At 39.0% G+C, this 20,614-nt stretch overlaps 1 protein-coding gene and 1 pseudogene across 1 annotated transcript; one reads left to right on the top strand and one right to left on the bottom strand.

Annotated features, from left to right (window-relative positions):
* Positions 1-270: 270 nt before the first annotated feature.
* LOC125777890 (putative nuclease HARBI1) lies at positions 271-1,116 on the top strand. Its single transcript, XM_049454022.1, has 2 exons — positions 271-441; positions 503-1,116. Exons 1-2 carry the CDS (start codon positions 330-332, stop codon positions 1,114-1,116), a joined length of 726 nt encoding a protein of 241 aa, XP_049309979.1. The 5' UTR covers positions 271-329.
* A 16,031-nt stretch (positions 1,117-17,147) lies between these two features.
* Positions 17,148-17,346, bottom strand: LOC125775888 (small nucleolar RNA U3; annotated as a pseudogene).
* Positions 17,347-20,614: the final 3,268 nt, after the last annotated feature.

Genomic DNA, 20,614 nt, shown 5'->3' with positions numbered 1-20,614 from the left:
TTTGTTGTGTTTTGCGAATTAATATACGTATGGATGTATATACATATGTACTTCTCTTACAATTGTTAGCTTTTTGTCACAAGGCGTGTCGGTGCAGAGCATTGCATAGAGCTATAAGTTGGGAAAGTCAACAGTACGCGAAATCATAACTATTAGAGACGTGTGAAGTAATCTGGCAGCTACTTTCCCCAATTTATGTAAGCGAGCGAACAGAGTCTCAATACAAAGACATTGCAAAACATTTTTATAATATGTGGAACATTCCGAATTGTGTCGGTGCAATTGATGGTAAGCACGTTGCAATTAAGTGCCCGGCCAATTCCAATTCGATGTTTTACAATTATAGAAAATTCTTTAGCATCGTTTTGATGGCTGTATGTGATGCGAAATATACGTTCACAGCAGTTAGTATTGGCAGCTATGGAAGTCAAAGTGACGGAGGTACCGTATATTAAATTGATTAACATTATAGTATAATGCATTTCTGTTATTATTTATGCAGGAATCTTTCGACTTACTCCATTTGGTCATGCATTAATACAAAACACTCTGCCTTTGCCACCACCTGTGCCACTGTCTGACGTGTCACCGGAACCTTTTCCTTACTTTTTCGTTGGAGATGCCGCATTCCCATTACGAAATAATTTAATGCGCCCATTTCCTGGAGCTAATCTAACACACACGAAACGTATTTTCAATTATCGATTGTCACGCGCTCGTAGAGTCATAGAAAATTCCTTTGGTATATTGACTGCTCGGTGGAGAATTTTGAAAACAACGATTGAATGTAATCCAGAAAATTGTGAAAAAATTGTATTGGCTTGCATAGTCTTACACAATTTTATAATGTTGAATGATCACAATCGCTGGTATTGTCCGGAGAACTACGTAGATCGAGTGGAAGGACATAACATTCTTAATGCCGGTGAGTGGCGCCGGGAAACTGAAAACAACTCTTTACGACCAATGCGAACTTCGGTGCGTAGAGGTCCTTCAACTGCGTTTAACCTACGGGAGAGACTTGCTAACTATTTTATAAATGAAGGATCTGTACCATTCCAAAACAAGTTAGACTCTATTACAGGAGAACCACATGCTCCTGGAGGACCGTATTAAAAATAAATACCATTTTTTTTAGTTCATGAGATCATTTAATTTTTTTATTTACATAAGAATTATTACTTACATAAGAATGAATGAACAACATATATGTATGTAAAAAAGTAAAATAATAATTTAAAAATAAAAAATTCATTTATACATATATGTATACTATTAAATTAACTTAATGTTTTATTGAAAATCATTCTCCTCTCTGCACTGCAAACGCAGCCTCCAACATTTTTTTAATAGCCCTAACTTGTTTTGCCTCATCCATTTTATTTAAAATGGACACGGCTAAAGTGCTAAACGATTGCACAGCCGGACTTGTTGATTGTTGTTGTTGTTGGATCTGCATGGTGGCTTGCGTTGACCATCTCTTTTTAAAAATTTCAATGGCTTCCATCGGAGGATGGAGTCATGTGTAGAAGTTCACGCAAGTGAGGAAAGTTCTCTGATCGCCATTCACTTGGGAGTGCCCAGAAACGATTCTTTTGCATATGACTCAAGCAGCTCACGACTTCCGGTCTTTGACCAAGTATCCTCTGGGTAGCCTAAGAACATCCGTTTGAAGGCAAGATAACGTGAGAAGGCGAAACATCCCCTGCATAGGGTTGTGCGCTGGGTTTGGGACCCGCCACGTAAAAAAAACACCCCCAATGAAAAGGAACAACAAGCCTCGGATGAGTGACCCCCCTTTTGATGACGACCATGGCAAACGAAATAAGGACTACGAATTGAGGGCATGCACCTGGAATGTCCGGTCCCTTAATTGGGAAGGTGCCGCTGCCCAGCTGGTTGATGTCCTCGTGAAAATAAAGGCTGACATCACCGCCGTCCACGAAATGCGATGGACGGGACAAGGAGAGAGACAAGTAGGTCCTTGTGACATTTACTACAGTGGCCATATAAAGGAGCGCAAGTTTGGTGTTGGATTCGTGGTGGGAGAGAGACTCCGTCGCCGAGTTCTATCATTCACTGCGGTGAATGAACGTCTAGCCACAATCCGCATCAAAGCGAGGTTCTTCAACATATCGCTGATTTGCGCCCACGCCCCGACGGAAGAGAAGGACGATGTGACCAAAGATGCCTTTTATGAGTGCTTGGAGCGCACTTATGAGAGATGCCCCCGCCACGATGTCAAAATCGTGCTTGGCGACTTTAACGCCAGGGTGGGCAAAGAAGGTATCTTTGGCACTACGGTCGGTAAATTCAGCCTCCACGACGAAACATCCCCAAATGGGTTGAGGCTGATCGACTTCGCCGGGGCCCGAAATATGGTTATCTGTAGTACTAGATTCCAGCATAAAAAGATACATCAAGCTACCTGGCTGTCTCCGGATCGAAAAACCACCAACCAGGTCGATCATGTTGTGATAGACGGAAGACACGTCTCCAGTGTTTTAGATGTGCGTGCGCTCCGAGGTCCTAACATCGACTCGGACCACTATATTATTGCAGCCAAAATTCGCACCCGCCTCTGTGCAGCAAAAAACGCACGCCAACAAACACAAGGAAGGTTCGACGTCGAGAAGCTGCAATCACAACAGACAGCCGAACGTTTTTCTACTCGGCTTGCACTCCTGCTCTCTGAGAGCACTCATCAACAATTCGGTATAAGGGAACTGTGGGACGGCATTTCAAATTCCTTACGTACAGCTGCAACCGAAACCATTGGTTTTCGGAAAGTGCAAAAGAACAGCTGGTACGACGAGGAGTGCCGTGTCGCAGCGGAGAGAAAACAGGCTGCCTACCTCGCAACGTTACGATCGACCACAACACGTGCGGGATGGGATAGATACCGAGAGTTGAAAAGGGAAGCGAGACGCATTTGCAGACAGAAGAAGAAAGAGGCCGAAATGCGTGAGTACGAACAGCTCGATAAGCTGGCCGACAGGGGTAATGCTCGAAAATTCTCCGAAAAGATGCGGCGGCTTACAGAAGGTTTCAAGACCGGAGCATACTCCTGTAGAACCCCCAAAGGTGATCTAGTTGCTGATGCCCAGAGCATACTTAAATTATGGAGGGAACACTTCTCCAGCCTGCTGAATGGCAGTGAAAGCACAACACCGGGAGAAGGCGAACCCGATTCTCCAATCGATGACGATGGAGCAGACGTTCCATTACCCGACCATGAAGAAGTTCAAATAGCAATCACCCGCCTGAAGAACAACAAAGCGGCAGGGGCCGATGGATTGCCGGCCGAGCTATTCAAACACGGCGGCGAAGAACTGATAAGGAGCATGCATCAGCTTCTTTGTAAAATATGGTCGGACGAAAGCATGCCCAACGACTGGAATTTAAGTGTGCTATGCCCAATCCATAAAAAAGGAGACCCCACAATCTGCGCCAACTACCGTGGGATTAGCCTCCTCAACATCGCATATAAGGTTCTATCGAGCGTATTGTGTGAAAGATTACAGCTCACCGTCAACAAGCCGATTGGACCTTATCAGTGTGGCTTCAGACCTGGTAAATCAACAACCGACCAGATATTCACCATGCGCCAAATCTTGGAAAAGACCCGTGAAAGGAGAATCGACACACACCAATTCTTCGTCGATTTCAAAGCTGCTTTCGACAGCACGAAAAGGAGTTGCCTTTATGCCGCGATGTCTGAATTTGGTATCCCCGCAAAATTAATACGGCTGTGTAAACTGACGTTGAGCAACACGAAAAGCTCCGTCAGGATCGGGAAGGACCTCCCCGAGCCGTTCGATACCAAACGAGGTTTCAGACAAGGCGACTCCCTATCGTGCGACTTCTTCAATCTGCTGCTGGAGAAAATTATTCGAGCTGCAGAACTTAATCGAGCAGGTACAATTTTCTATAAGAGTGGACAGCTGCTGGCGTATGCCGATGATATTGATATCATCGGCCTCAACACCCGCGCCGTTAGTTCTGCTTTCTCCAGGCTGGACAAGGAAGCAAAACGAATGGGTCTGGCAGTGAACGAGGGCAAGACGAAATATCTCCTGTCATCAAACAAACAGTCGTCGCACTCGCGACTTGGCACTCACGTCACTGTTGACAGTCATAACTTTGAAGTTGTAGATAATTTCGTCTATCTTGGAACCAGCATAAACACCACCAACAATGTCAGCCTAGAAATCCAACGCAGGATAACTCTTGCCAACAGGTGCTACTTCGGACTGAGTAGGCAATTGAGAAGCAAAGTCCTCTCTCGACAGACAAAAACCAAACTCTATAAGTCTCTCATAATTCCCGTCCTGCTATATGGTGCAGAGGCTTGGACGATGTCAACAGCGGATGAGTCGACGTTGCGAGTTTTCGAGAGAAAAATTCTGCGAAAGATTTATGGTCCTTTGCGCGTTGGCCACGGCGAATATCGCATTCGATGGAACGATGAGCTGTACGAGATATACGACGACATTGACATAGTTCAGCGAATTAAAAGAAAGCGGCTACGCTGGCTAGGTCATGTTGTCCGGATGGATGAAAACACTCCAGCTCTGAAAGTATTCGACGCAGTACCCGCCGGGGGAAGCAGAGGAAGAGGAAGACCTCCACTCCGTTGGAAGGACCAAGTGGAGAAGGACCTGGCTTCGCTTGGAATATCCAATTGGCGCCACGTAGCGAAAAGAAGAAACGACTGGCGCGCGGTTGTTAACTCGGCTATAATCGCGTAAGCGGTGTCTACGCCAATTAAGAAGAAGAAGAATGGCTTCCATCATCTTCTCGTCAACCTCGCTTTCTGCCCTTTTGGGTAGCCACCTGCGTAGAGCAGGATGGTGAGGGAAGCGAGGTGGATGAGGAAGGAGTCGGGGATGGCGGCACGGCGACAGGAGGCGATGGCGACGGCAGCGATATTACTAGTGGATTTGGCCATAGCGGTGATGGCACTTCCACCTCCTGCACATGGACATGTGGCTGCAATCCACTGTCTTCAGTTGCAATCGGCACCTGACTCTGATCGGTTTCACAAATATTTTGTGAGTATCTAATCCTGTAAATTTAAGTTTTTATTAATACTTTTTCAAATATATGTATGTATATTAGGGTGATTCAAAAAAAAAATTTTTTGTTTTTTTTTATTGGTACTCGGAAAAATGGGTTCCTAGACACCTCTAAGAAATCATCTCCAAATATGAGTTTTTAATTGTAACGGGAAGGTCCTCCGCCTAACGGTTTTCTATTTTTTCTTATTATCAGATAGAACAATTTATATCTCGCTTCCAACTACTTGAAAAAATATCGTGTTAATTAGGTTTTGTAGGAAATTGAATGCTCTAAAATATGGTCTCTCATGATTTTTTCGTAAACCCAACCGTTTAAAAGGTATTGACGGTTGAAATTTGACTATTTTTGGAAAAATTCTTTATTTCTTATTAATTTTATAACTCAATGAAAAAAAATTATTATGAATAGGTTTTTGGAGAGGATTTCTTAGAGGTGTCTAGGAACCTATTTTTCACAGAACCAAACGAAAAAAAAAATTTTTTTTTTTGATCCACCCTAATATGCATTGATGTTTGACGATGAATATCTCGTAAACGCTTAACTTAATCGAAAAATCATAGTAGACCATTTTTATAGAGAAGTAAATTTCCTACAAAACTATGTGTTTCATCATTCATAATAATTTTTTTTCATTGAGTTATAAAATTAATAAGAAATAAAGAATTTTTCCAAAAATAGTCAAATTTCAACCGTTAATATCTTTTAAACGGTTGGGCTTACGAAAAAATCATAAGAGACCATATTTTAGAGCATTCAATTTCCTACAAAACCTAATTAACAAGATATTTTTTCAAGTAGTTGGAAGCGAGATATAAATTTTTCTATCTGATAATAAGAAAAAATAGAAAACCGTTAGGCGGAGGACCTTCCCGTTACAATTAAAAACTCATATTTGGAGATGATTTTTTAGAGGTGTCTAGGAACCCATTTTTCCGAGTACCAATAAAAAAAAACAAAAATTTTTTTTTTTGAATCACCCTAATGTATATTCAATTAATATACTAAAACTTACGGCCGTGGTACAATGTGTGGCTGAATGAACTTCATCGCGTCCAACAAATGCCACTGTCTTTGGACCTCCATCCCGCTGCCGCTGGGGCGTTAGCCTTCTCTCCCATACCAGTCGCGAAGTGTCAGCCATCTTCGGCGACACATTTCTCCTTTATAAAAATAACTAATTATTATTAAAAACATAAACAGTTGTAAATAACATAACAACTTACCACTTGCGTTTAACTCCCTTCCCATTTCAGCCCACAAAGCATCTTTCCTAGATTGCAGCTTGTAAAATGGACTGCTCTTATTAAATAATTCACTTCTAGCCTCAACTAGAGCTATTAACTTTTCGTCTTCCATAGTTTTCATTGATTTGCACACGCGTATTTTAGTTTTTCAATCAATCCAATAAATGTTTCATTTGACGTTTGTTTTAATGGCACTTGTTTATATTTGATCATTGTTGCCATTGCTCAATGCGCATATATAGTTTTGAGCACATCTTTGTTTTCAATTGCAATTTTTTACAATATAAAATCTCAAAACTGAAAACAAACTATTAAAAATAGTTTATATATTTATAAATAATAGCATTCGGCTCTGATTTTGAGTTATTTTAAGAAAATTTCAAACATATTGAACAGATTGAATTGTAAAAGTTGATAATTATTGCAGTATATCTGCCAGCTGACACGACCCACGATTCTGCGTTGTTCACTGTCTAGCCTATTAGTTCGCATGACGTATTTTTATTCTGTTCAGATGTGAACGATTGTGTTTTGAAAAGCAAAATTATAATTCTCTGTAGCAACTGGTTGCAAGAGTATAAAAAGTTGCGTCAAAGCTATTCTAAATTATAACTGCTGAATTGAAAAAGTTCTTAGGAGTCTGTTTGCTTGAGCTTGGCACCTTTGCCATTTGCGAATGTATTGGGCAGCTGAATTGGGTTTACCATTGATAATGGAAACGATGGTGGTAAATAACTTGCAAAAAATTTGTCCATTTCTTCATTTCAATGACAATACATTGATGCGTCCTTTTGGTCTAGACATGATCGACCTATTTTAAAAACACTTGAGAAAAAGTGTCACAGGGATCCGCATAAATGAGGGCATAAACTGCGGGTTCTTTGCGACGATGGAGGGTTTACTTACGACTTTGAAATATATTCGAGAATGGAAAACGATTCAAATCTCAGATTTTCAAACGAGCCGGACCTTGGTGCTAGTGCAAATATTTTTGTCCGCATAGCTTGGTCCAGAGTTAATTTCATATATGTATAGCCAAAGAAAGAATACAATCGTGAGAAACTCTGAATAAAGGGCGTATATGGAAGGATCTGCAAATACCCTCTCTAAATGATCCAAAAAAGGCTAAGGAGGAAAGGGGGTTTTTTGAGGAATGGGGTAGCTTACGTTGACGATATGATACGTTGTGATTGTAATGTAGTATGACAACAAGCGTCATACTGTCGTCTTCTTTTGTGGGGCAAGAGCCAGTACATTTAGTAAGGAGGTATTGTAAGAAAGAAAAAATATATACACGTAAATGTCCCTCAAATCGTGAAGGTGTATAATCAAAATATGGGCGGAGTCGACTTGCTGGACTTATTCCTAGGCAAGCACAAAATAAAAATTTGAACTAGAAAATGGTATCTAAGAATATGTTATCATCCTCTTGATACTATTATTATAAATAGCTGGTTGCTGTACAGGAGAACAAAAACAAATGCGAACTCCACTAAAACTGAAAGACTTCAAATTGTCAGTTGGTAAAGCCTTTGCATGTACATATGTATGGTCGATCGATGGCAAAGACGAAAGGTAGACCACCAGCATTGCTGGATGAGATTGAAGTAAAAAAAAATTGGGGTTTTTCAACAACCTTACTTCCTCGTGATGTCGGATGCGATGGATTTGAACATTTTCCTATTTGGGGTGAAAAGCGGAAGCGCTGCAAAAATACAGATTGTAAGGGAAAAACCTTCATCAGTTGCGAAGAGGAGCTATGCTTAAAGAAATTGCTTTCGCAATTAATAATAATTATTATGTTTATAAATTTATCATGCTAAATCAAATTCTTTGAAATTGTTTTCTCATTATGCCAAAAAAGTAGCGTCTATGCACAATGTACCTGATGTGGAACAGAAATAAAAAAAATTATTTTCTAAGTAATTATTGGAATTTGATTTTTTATTTATCTTCCTTAACTTCTAATCCGATACCAAACAACATATTTTTATTTCAGTTAAAGAAAATACTTCTTAGTGATATTCAGAAATGCATATCCTTTTGTATGAAAGAAAACTAGAAAACTTAAATTCACATTTTATAAATTTATTACGCACATAAAATGAAGAATAAAGCAAAGTCTAAATGAAGGAATTTTGACTCGGAAAGTAGTTCCGTCTCTTCGTTGCGGAAGAGAATATGCAACGTAATCATCTCTCCTTTGTTCTTCGCCAATTTGGCTGCCATATTGACTTGTGAAGATCAATTTTTTGTTGGTGACATATTCATATGTGTACGCATATGTATGTTTGAATGCTTGTGCATTATTTGTTCGGCAATGTATGCAAATACATGTACATATAAGTATATACATATAAATGTATAAACATGGAAGTCAATGGGCGCACATGTAATAAGTATATTGATAAGTGATGAAAATATGATTTCAATTTCTGAACGCGCACATGCGTATACATACACTCATATAAGCATGAGCAGATACACAAGATAGGATAGAAGATGTATGCCTTTTAACATCGTATACTATACTAATAAATATTTTTCTTACTAATAGAAATTAAATTTATCACAGCAATATACATAATATACATATACATAATATTGCTGTGATAAATTTAATTTCTATTAATAAGAAAAATATTTATTTTTATAGTATACGATGTTAAAAGCAAAAAATTAAAAATTTATTCTGTCGAGATTCGAACCTTTGTTAGCATCTTCACTTTCCAAGCGCTTACCACCAACACTACCATAGGGATGGCAAGATTCGTTACAGAATCGATTTTCGATTCTGACTATTTTTATTTTTTTTTTCGATTCTAAGAATCGATTATCCGGGGGCAAAAATCGATTCTTTCGATTCTAATCGATTTTAAATTAAAAGGACAAAAATTTATTTATTAAATTACAAGGCATAAATGAATGATTAATCAAATCGATTAAATAAAACACAAAAATAGTTAAAAACAATTATATTGTTTTGTTTTTAAATAAAGCACCAAGAACATTACATTTCATTTAATTTTTTTTTTTAAATAATTCTAGACGTACTATTATTATATTTTAGTTGCTTTCCAAATTGGTGACACTGGACATTCGACCCGTTGTTTATTTTTTTAAAGTAAATCCATACAGCGCTAGGTGCCATTTTAATAAATTTATCGTCAAGAATTAAGAATCGCGAGTTTTCTTGTGCTTGTATGTAGTATGTATAGGTCCGTATCCAACTCTTAAGTAATTGCTCAAGAAAAATATATACATAATTTCTTCAAGTAATTTTGACAGCTGGTTACGCATTGTGAATGATCCACATTAAAAGAGCAAGGGAGAATAAACAAAGAAAATAAACTTTGTTCGTAATACATGTAGGAAGAAATAATATATTGTTACGAATTTACTGCTTGCTAGTTTACTTTGTTAGGTTCGTATCTCTGGATTGACAAATAAAACAAACACTGTTTAATTTAATTCAACAACTCTTTATTTCACAACTCGTCTACACTATAGCAGTTTACTCTTAGCACTGAATGATTACGTTGGCGTTGCCACGGCTTATATAGCCACGCACTTCTCGCTGATGCCGACGTGTCCTTCTAGAATATTCTTCTTCCTAATTGGCGCAGACACCGCTTACGCGATTATAGCCGAGTTAACAACCGCGCGCCAGTCGTTTTTTTTTTTCGCTACGTGGCGCCAATTGGATATTCCAAGCGAAGCCAGGTCCTTCTCCACTTGTTCCTTCCAACGGAGTGGAGGTCTTCCTTTTCCTCTGCTTCGCCCGACGGGTACTGCGTCGAATACTTTCAGAGCTGGAGTGTTTTCGTCCATCCGGACAACATGACCTAGCCAGCGTAGCCGCTGTTTTTTAATTCGCTGAACTATGTCAATGTCGTCGTATATCTCGTACAGCTCATCGTTCCATCGAATGCGATATTCGCCGTGGCCCATGCGTGCAAAGGAACATAAATATTCCGCAGAATTTTTCTCTCGAAAACTCGTAACTCCAACTCATCAGATGTTTACATCGTCCATGCCTCTGCACCATATAGCAGGACGGGGATTATGAGAGACTTATAGAGTTTTGGTTTTTGTCTGTCGAGAGAAGACTTTGCTTCTCAATTGCCTACTCAGTCCGAAGTAGCACCTGTTGGCAAGAGTTATCCTGCGTTGGATTTCTAGGCTGACATTGTTGGTGGTGTTTACGCTGGTTCCAAGATAGACGAAATTATCTAAAACTTCAAAGTTATGACTGTCAACAGTGACGTGAGTGCCAAGTCGCGAGTGCGACGACTGTTTGTTTGATGACAGGAGATATTTCGTCTTGCCCTCGTTCACTGCCAGACCCATTCGTTTTGCTTCCTTGTCCAGTCTGGAGAAAGCAGAACTAACGGCGCGGGTGTTGAGGCCGATGATATCAATATCATCTAGAATATTGCGTCTGGAAATTACCAGAACATAATGCTATACGGCGCCAGACGCAAGCAGACAAGCAGGCAGCCGCGGCGCCAGACTCAGCAATTGTTTAAGTAGACAAGCAGACAGTGCGGCGCCAGATGTCTATTGTTTCGCGGCGCCAGATGTCTACAACAAGACAAATGTTATTCCATATACCTACAGCTATTGTTCATAATAAGGGATGCATATAGCAATACAAATACATCTTGATACTACTTTTGTAACACTGCCCTCCACTAAAGCCTAATCGTCCCGATTAGGCACAAATCCTCTTGAACCAAATGGGGCGAGCCTCTCCAAATGTACTACTTTCATTTTACATCGTGCTTTTTCATTTCTTTGTATGCGGTATACCACGTCATTAAGTCCTTTCATCACCATATAGGGTCCTTCCCAGGCTGTCTGCAGTTTCGGGGACAAGCCTTTCTTTCGAAGTGGATTGTACAACAGGACCAGATCACCTTCTTCAAACCCTTTTGAATTTTTGCTTGATCGAATCGGTCCTTCATCTTATTGCTCATCAGATGCGTATGCTGTCTTACCATTAGATGCAATCCATTCATTTCTTCCTTTAAGGCAGAACAATAATCTCCATCATTTCTTACAGCTCTAGGATTCGTTCCAAACTTAAGATCAGCAGGGAGTCGCAGATCAGATCCGAAAATAATTTTTGCTGGCGTGTAACCAGTTGTCTAGTGCGTCGCTGAACGATACGCCAGCAGGAACATCTGGATGCACTTGTCCCAGTTCCGTTGATCTTTATCAACGATTTTCCGCAGATGTTCTTCGAGCGTTCGGTTGAATCTCTCCACCATTCCATCTGATTGTGCATGTAACGCTGTTGTCCGTGTCTTGTGGATGCCCAATAATGTACAGACTTCTTGGAAAATGGAAGATTCGAAATTCCTGCCTTGATCTGAGTGTAATTCGACGGGCACTCCGAACCTTGTTATCCAATTTTCTACAAACGCTTCGGCTACTGCCTTCGCTGGCCATTTACTGAAATAGTCCATGACAACCAGTAGATATTTGTTTCCGGCCGTACTGGTTGGGAACGGACCTGCAACATCCATTGCGACTGTTGTAGCCTACCGCGACTTTTGGCTTTAGGACCTTTAGCTGCCATGCACTCTACGCAATTACTTATCCATTCTGCTATGGAATCTCGACAACCGATCCAGTAGAACCGTTGTTTAATCTTCTCTATAGTTTTTGTAATCCCAAGATGCCCTCCACTAGGTCCATTGTGATATTCTTTCAATACTTTCGGGATCATGGATTTCGGTACTATGATCAGCAGACGAGACTGTTTGCCATCTTCGCTTTCCCAGGTACGATGAAGGTATCCATTAACGAGGTTTATGCTGTTCCATTGGGCCCAATATGCTTTTGCCGTTGGACTCTCGTTACTTATTTGTTCCTTTGGTGGTCGTACCCCATTTTCTTTGGCTATTATCAGCTTTGCAAGATCAGGGTCCTCCAGCTGATTGATTCTGATGTGGTGAGGAGTCCAATCATCCTCAGGTTCTATATTCAGTAATCGCACGTCGATTATACCTTCTTTTCCCTCTGAATTGGAGCAATGTTTACATTCCAGTGGACAAGGGCGACGTGATAATGCATCCGCATTTTTGTGGTGAATCACCTTTCGATGTTCCGTTTCGAAGTCGTAATTCTGTAATCTTTCGATCCATCGCGCAATTTGGCCTTCCGGATTCTTAAACTGTAATAACCATTTTAATGCTGCATGATCAGTCCTCAGCAAGAATCGTTGTCCATACAAATACTTGTGGAAATGTTTTACACATTCCACCACAACTAGTAGTTCTTTCCGCGTCACACAGTAGTTTTTCTCTGGTTTCCCGAGCACTCTGCTGTAATACCCAATTACTCTTTCTTGTCCGTCGATGAGCTGAGACAGGACACCTCCAATTCCATAAGCGCTCGCATCTGTATCCAGGATGAATTTCTTTCCAGGTATTGGATAAGCCAACATCGGCGCCGTACAAAGTAGTTCTTTAAGCTGCTCAAACGCTTTTTCTTGTTCCAACTGCCATACAAACGGACGATTCTTCTTTGTTAAATCATGTAAACTTCTAGCCACGTTCGCAAATCCAGGTACAAAATGGCGGTAATACGTGCATAAGCCGAGGAAGCTGCGGAGTTCATGTATGTTGGTGGGTTGAGGCCAATCTTTAACTGCTTTTATTTTTCCCTCCTCGGTGTGAATCCCCTCAGTTGACACTTTATGTCCGAGATATGTAACCTGCTTCTTCCATAATGAACACTTTTTGGGATTCAAGCGTAATCCGGCTGATGCTATTCGCTGAAAGACTTCCTCTAGATTTTTCAGATGATCATCAAAACTTTTTCCCATGATGATAATGTCATCAAGATACACCAAACATGTCTTCCAGTTGAGTCCTTTTAACACATGTTCCATCAGTCGCTCGAACGTTGCAGGCGCATTACATAACCCAAATGGCATCACAGAGAATTCCCATAGCCCGTCGCCCATACTGAAAGCGGTCTTTTCACGGTCACATTCATCAATCTCGACTTGCCAATATCCACTTTGTAGATCTAATGTAGAAAACCATTTCGCTCCAGACAAGGTGTCTAAGGTATCGTCGATTCTCGGTAGAGGATAACTGTCTTTCTTTGTGACATCATTCAACTTCCTATAATCTACGCAGAAACGGGTGCTACCATCTTTCTTTTTAACTAAGACGATAGGTGAGCTCCATGGACTTATTGAAGGTTCGACTGTACCGTTTTTGTGCATGTCTTCAATAATTTTGTTAGCATCCTCACGTTTTGCTAGTGGAACCATACGCGGAGCTTGCCGGATTGGTTTAGCGTCTCCGGTATTTATGCGATGTTTGACAATGCTCGTTCTTCCTGTGTTGTTTCCTTCGTTTGCAAATATGGATGCGTATTTTTCTAATAGTTTTCTGCTTTTAATTTTTCATTTCCATGCACCTCATTCAGCAAATTGTTTAGGAGTGTAGGACTTATCTGCTGTGGCTCAATAGTAGGCTTCTGTTCTGACCATTCGCATCGTGCTATTGTACTTATATTCTGGCACTGTCCAATTACTGCTCCTTTCTTCAGCCTTATAGGCGTGTTGAATTCATTCACTACTCTGACCGGAATGGTGGCGTCTTCTCTAGTTTTCACAAGTGTTCTTCCTACCGATATGGGTGTATCTATTTTTGTTGGTTCCACAATCCACAATTCTTCAGTCCCACCTCCTCCATTCACTTTACCCCATACAATCGCCTCAGATTTTGGTGGAATACTCTGATTATCATCAACAATCACCCTCTTACTTTCAACGTTGGTCACATATCCGGTGTTTAAAGGCATCTCCATGTTCTGGCAAAACAGCATTTGCTTGTTTAAATCCAAAGTAACCCCGTGATCAATCATGAAATCTACTCCCAATATAATTTCATCCGTGATTTCTGCTGCGATGAAGGTGTGATTAACTTCTAGGGTACCAATCATCACTTCGCAAAACACTTTTCCCGCGACAGCTGCTTCCTCCCCGGTGGCCGTTCGAAGCTTGCAACCGACTAATGGCTCAACCGTTCTTCTTACCACATCCGGTCGGATAATTGAATGTGTGGCACCAGTATCCAAAGTAAGCGTTGACAGTCGTCCATTTACGATGCCGTTGATAGTAAGATTGTTGTCATGGTGACCTATTTGTGATATCGAGATGGCGGGGCAAATAGTTGTGGGAACCAGTAAACGCCCCTTTGAACTGTTCCGTTTTAGTTTAACGACTTGTGAGATGTGGATGCTCCGTCCTCGTTATCTGTTGGTTGTTTCCGTTTTGATGGGTTTACTTTTATATTGCAATTTCGGGCAAAGTGACCCGCTTTTCCACAGTTGAAACATCTGCCTGTTGTATTTACTCGCGGTGCAGCAATTGTCTTCAGAGTCTTCAATATTTCTTCCATCAGCGCCGGTTGTTCCATTTCAACTCTTTCTTCTACCTTTTTAGAAGTTTCTGGGCCATCAAATTCGAATTCGTCGACATTAATTCCATCCGCTTCCATTGCTTCACGTAATCGTGCCTGCAGATCCGCCTTTTGCCCGCTTATCGGCAAATTACGCTCCTCCAGTTCCTTTTTTAATTGCTGAATTCTCAATTCTCCGAATTTAACCATCTTGAATTTGGAGTATTTGACAATCCCACTTCTGACACCAATTGTTACGAATTTACTGCTTGCTAGTTTACTTTGTTAGGTTCGTATCTCTGGATTGACAAATAAAACAAACACTGTTTAATTTAATTCAACAACTCTTTATTTCACAACTCGTCTACACTATAGCAGTGTACTCTTAGCACTGAATGATTACGTTGGCGTTGCCACGGCTTATATAGCCACGCACTTCTCGCTGATGCCGACGTGTCTTTCTAGAATATTGCGTCTGGAAATTACCAGAACATAATACTATACGGCGCCAGACTCAGCAATTGTTTAAGTAGACAAGCAGACAGTGCGGCGCCAGATGTCTATTGTTTCGACAAGCAGACAGCCGCGGCGCCAGACTCAGCAATTGTTTAAGTAAACAAGCAGACAGTGCGGCGCCAGATGTCTATTGTTTCGCGGCGCCAGATGTCTACAACAAGACAAATGCTATTCCATATACCTACAGCTATTGTTCATAGTAAGGGATGCATATAGCAATACAAATACATCTTAATACTACTTTTGTTACAATATAGAACATGTGGCAGTATTGTCACTGAACGAATAATGTAGTGCAGATAGCAACACTGCAAATCAGCTGTTAATTGACGAAGCGTCCATCAGCAGCCATCATTGTAACGGTCCATATGGATCATCCATTTTTGTATTAGAAATAAGATTAATTGTTTAAGTATCAGTTGTTAAGTTTAGTCGTTTAAGCATTAGTGCAGGGATAATGGGATGCGCAACTTATTCCAGTGTGAGAGCGCCTCAAAATAAACGTTTTTTATAACATTTTCCATTATGGCCAGATCGAACAAAATAAAAATTTTTGGACATTTTAAATTAAAACATCCAACATTTAGTACGAATAAAAACAGCTATATAGTGGTTATTTCTTATATGGAGAAACTATTTATATCTTTTTAATGTATATTAAAACAATTGACTTTTGAACTTTCATTACCCAATAAAAGGATTTAAGCTTTTTAGCTCTTAATCAATAAATGTTTTTAATAAATTTCCATTGAAAATAATACTATGATGCATCACATTACAAAACGTTTTATCAAATACCTTTCAATTTCATAAATTTATTTAATTTTCATTGCTTGACATTTTTTATAAGTGGTCTTGAACGATGCAACAAATTCCTCCGTTTTCATATTTTTTTGGTAAGATTTCAATCTGGCCATCGCTCGTTTCCAATTGCTAAACGTCAAAACCTCCTCAATCCAGTAAACTGTCAAAGTTTAGGTGGTTTTGACGTTTAGCAATTGTTCTCTCACTTCCAGTGAGAGAGGAGTTGGACATCTCTTTATCTCTGCATTAGTGGTTAAGAAGACGTTGTACAATGCGGTCACGCCACCGCCTGAATTTTGAAGTGCGAAATAAACCAAATGAAGTTAAAAACTAAAACGCGGTGTGTTTTTTTTTAAATAAATCCTACATACATATGTGTGTGTGTATGTATGTACGCTCTTCTTCTTCTTAAACGATTACTTTGAATTTCCTTCAAGAAACAATTGTTGATTTCATGTTTCTTCGCAAAACTAGGTTTGCCATATTCGCATTTTATTGAAAAAAAGTATTAAAAATTAGTACTAGATTTCTTTAGAGCTGCATACTAGCACTAGTAAATTTATCGCAGGAAAGTTTCTTAAGCGTTTTTTTATATGAAGTTTTTCCATTTCTAGAGAGCTGGATACTAAGCTTATAACTTGAAACTGGTCACTTAATTAATAGTCAAGTTGAATGTCAAGAATCGATTCTTAATCGACTTCGACTACTGAAGATCAATTCCGAAAACTCGATTATTTTACGAGAAAACTCGATTCTCGAGTAGAATCGGAATCGAGTTTGCCATCCCTACACCACCATTGACACTTAGGTTGCGCTGACTTAAGTATGGTTTGGTTATACATGTAAGAAACATACGATGGTTCAAATAATTTTGTTTAAGTAGAGAAATTTGCTTTTGTAGAACACTTGCTTTCGCAAACATATAGATAAATGTGCAAACGACATAATATATGTATGTATGATTGTTTCGAATTTTGCTTCTGAATATCACTAATAAGTTTAACTTCTTCCGCGCGTAGGGACTCCACACGCACCTTTTTTTTGTGTAAAACCTTGGAGTTTATTCATTAAAATCACCACTCAGAAGTCGTTTTATCCGTTGTAAGCGAACGTTTTTCGAAGAAACATCATTTCTAATATGCCACAAGACAAAATTAGAAATGAACTTCTTAAACCTCACGCTGTCAGATAAAACGATATACCTCGGCATCGCGAGTCGATTTCCAAAAATGGAAATGAAGACACACAGAAATGATTCTGTGAAGTATAGTCTTAATTTTTCAAAGGCCAACGCAGAGTATTTCAAACAAAAGTCACATAAAATAGTTGAGAATTCGCAGAAATGAAAAACAAACGAAAGAAAAAGAAGTATAACTTCAATAATGCACAAGCATACAAACATACATATGCGCACACATGTGAATAGTCACCTCGTCATCGCGGGTCGATTTGCAAAGAAAGTAAATGAAGACTGACCAGAGAACTTAAAAGTATAGATAAGGTGCGGGTTCGACTGCGAACATTCGATAGATTCAAATTAGGGAATTCACCGCATTTATTAACATTGTAGGTCGGAATTCGCCTCGCAATTTTAACATTTTTTACAATTCTCTCACATATTCTAACCGAGAATATGAAGAGACAGAAATATATATATTTATAAAATAATTTCTTTGATATTCCATAGGATGGAAATATGTATGTAGAACTTTTTTTATTTTTGATTTATTATTTTTCAAATTATTTAATGTTAATTTGATCTTGTTTTATAATAACTCATTTTAAATATATAAAAGATTTACCTAAACATTATGATGATATTTTCATGATTCATACGCAATGTACGAATGTAAGCAATTTCGTTTTGCCGTCGGCATTTCAATTTCTTATGCTTCAATTTTTGCTTTCAACCAAGAAATCACTTGCAATATATGCATATATTAATTAATTTGAAAGTGCCGAAAAATGCGAAACGGAATTTCAATAAATTTAAGTAAATTTACATGTATTTTCATTTATATTTAATTATCAATAAATTTTTTAAAAATTATTTGCCCTAGTTGTCCATTTTATTTTCTCACACATTTCAGCCGATTTTTATACTCTCGCAACAAAGTTGCTAAGGAGAGTATTATAGTTTTGTTCACATAACAGTTGTTTGTAAGTCCTAAAACTAAAAGAGTCAGATATAGGGTTATATATACCAAAGTGATCAGGGTGACGAGTAGAGTTGAAATCCGGATGTCTGTCTGTCCGTCCGTCCGTCTGTCCTGTACTGTACCTTGAGTAACTTGAGTAAAAATTGAGATATCATGATGAAATTTGGTACACGTATTTCTTGGCTCCATAAGAAGGTTAAGTTCGAAGGTGGGCAAAATCGGCCCACTGCCACGCCCACAAAATGGCGGATACCGAAAACCTATAAAGTGTCATAACTAAGCCAAGAATAAAGATATTAAAGTGAGATTTGGCACGAAGGATCGCAATAGGGAGGGGCATATTTGGACGTAATTTTTTTTGGAAAAGTGGGCGTGGCCCCGCCCTCTACTAAGTTTTTTGTATATATCTCGGAAACTGCTACAGGTATGTCAACCAAACTCTACAGAATCGTTTCCTTCAGGCATTTCCATATACATCTCAAAAATGGAAGAAATCGGATAATAACCACGCCCACCTCCCATACAAAGGTTATGTTGAAAATCACTAAAAGTGCGTTAACCGACTAACAAAAAACGTTAGAAACACTAAATTTTACGGGAGAAACGGCAAAAAGAAGCTGCACCCAGACCATTTTTCAAAATTGAAAATGGGCGTGGCGTCGCCCACTTATGAACCAAAAACCATATCTCAGGAACTACTCAACTGATTTCAATGAAATTTGGTATATGATATTTTCTTGACACCCTGATGATATGTACGAAATATGGGTGAAATCGGTTCATAACCACGCCTTCTTCCAATATGACGCTATTTTGAATTCCATCTGATGCCTTCTCTGTATATTATATACATTAAGAACCAATGATGATAGCGGAATAAAACTTTACACAAATATGGTATTTGAGCTGAGGTATCCCTTTCGGAAAAATTGTCGTGATCGGACTATAACTTTTCAAGATCCCTGATATCGAACACGAAGAACTCAGTGCCTAACCTTACCTAACCTAATTTTTCACCGAAAATATCGGTAAATCTCTCAGAATTTAATTCTAATTAATTTTACAACAAAATAAAAAAATATGTAAATGACGGATAATGAAATCTCGATTATCACTTTATCATGCGAGAGTATAAAATGTTCGGTGACACCCGAACTTAGCCCTTCCTTACTTGTTGTATAGAAATTTGATCGGTGTAGAACAGCGTTGTCCACGGCCTATGCGCACAATAGCGCACGGATAGTGCCAGACACCTCACACCAACATGTCGCGACAAGTGTCTGTGAAAGCACGATTGTGCTACTGTCTTCAACTTCGTAGGCAAGCAAAGCAAAATTTTGCGATCAGTTGACGCTAGAATAACCAACACAAGCATAACGTGCACACAGTCACGTTGGACAACACTGGTGTAGAAGCAAAATGAGAAACAATCATACATACATATATTATGTCCTTTGCACATTTATCCATATGTTTGCGAAAGCAAATGTTCTACAAAAGCATATTTCTATACTTAAACAAAATTATTAGAACCATCGTATGTTTCTTACATGCATAACCAAACCATACTTAAGTCAGCGCAACCTAAATGTCAATGGTGGTGTTGGTGGTAAGCACTTGGAAAGTGAAGATTCTAACACAGGTTCGAATCTCGACAGAATAAATTTTTAATTTTTTGCTTTTAACATCGTATACTACACAAGTAAATATTTTTCTTATTAATAGAAATTAAATTTATCACAGCAATATTATGTATATGTATATTATGTATATTGCTGTGATAAATTTAATTTTGTGATAAATATAATTTGTATAGTATACGATGTTAAAAGGTATACATCTTCTATCCTATCTTGTGTATCTGCACATGCTCATATGAGTGTATGTATACGCATGTGCGCGTTCAGAAATTGAAATCATATTTTCAGCACTTATCAATATACTTATTACATGTGCGCGCATTGACTTGCATGTTCATACATTTATATGTATATACTTATATGTACATATATTTGCATACATTGCCGAACAAATAACGCGCAAGCATACAAACATACATATGCGTACACATATGAATATGTCACCAGCAAAAAATTGATCTTCACAAGTTAATATGGCAGCCAAATTGGCGAAGAACAAGTGTAGTAAATTTTACAACAAAAACGATTTCATTCATTAACGCAGGCGCAAATTCCACCAGCGATCTCGCTACATTCATAAAAACAGAGGCCGTAACATCTCCCCGAGCATGCCTTTGCCAACAAGTCTTCTTTTCGCGACGATGGCAAAAGCTAAAAATCATAAATTGCACAACTTTCTGGTGCTTACTTTTTTCACCGAAGTGATGAACAACGAAAAAAATAAAACAACTGGGTTGAAGGTT

This window comes from Bactrocera dorsalis, chromosome 1 (assembly GCF_023373825.1).
Source record: "Bactrocera dorsalis isolate Fly_Bdor chromosome 1, ASM2337382v1, whole genome shotgun sequence".
Lineage (NCBI taxonomy): Eukaryota > Metazoa > Arthropoda > Insecta > Diptera > Tephritidae > Bactrocera > Bactrocera dorsalis.
Note: the sequence above shows the minus strand (reverse complement) of the source record. Positions and strands in the feature narration are given on the sequence as shown.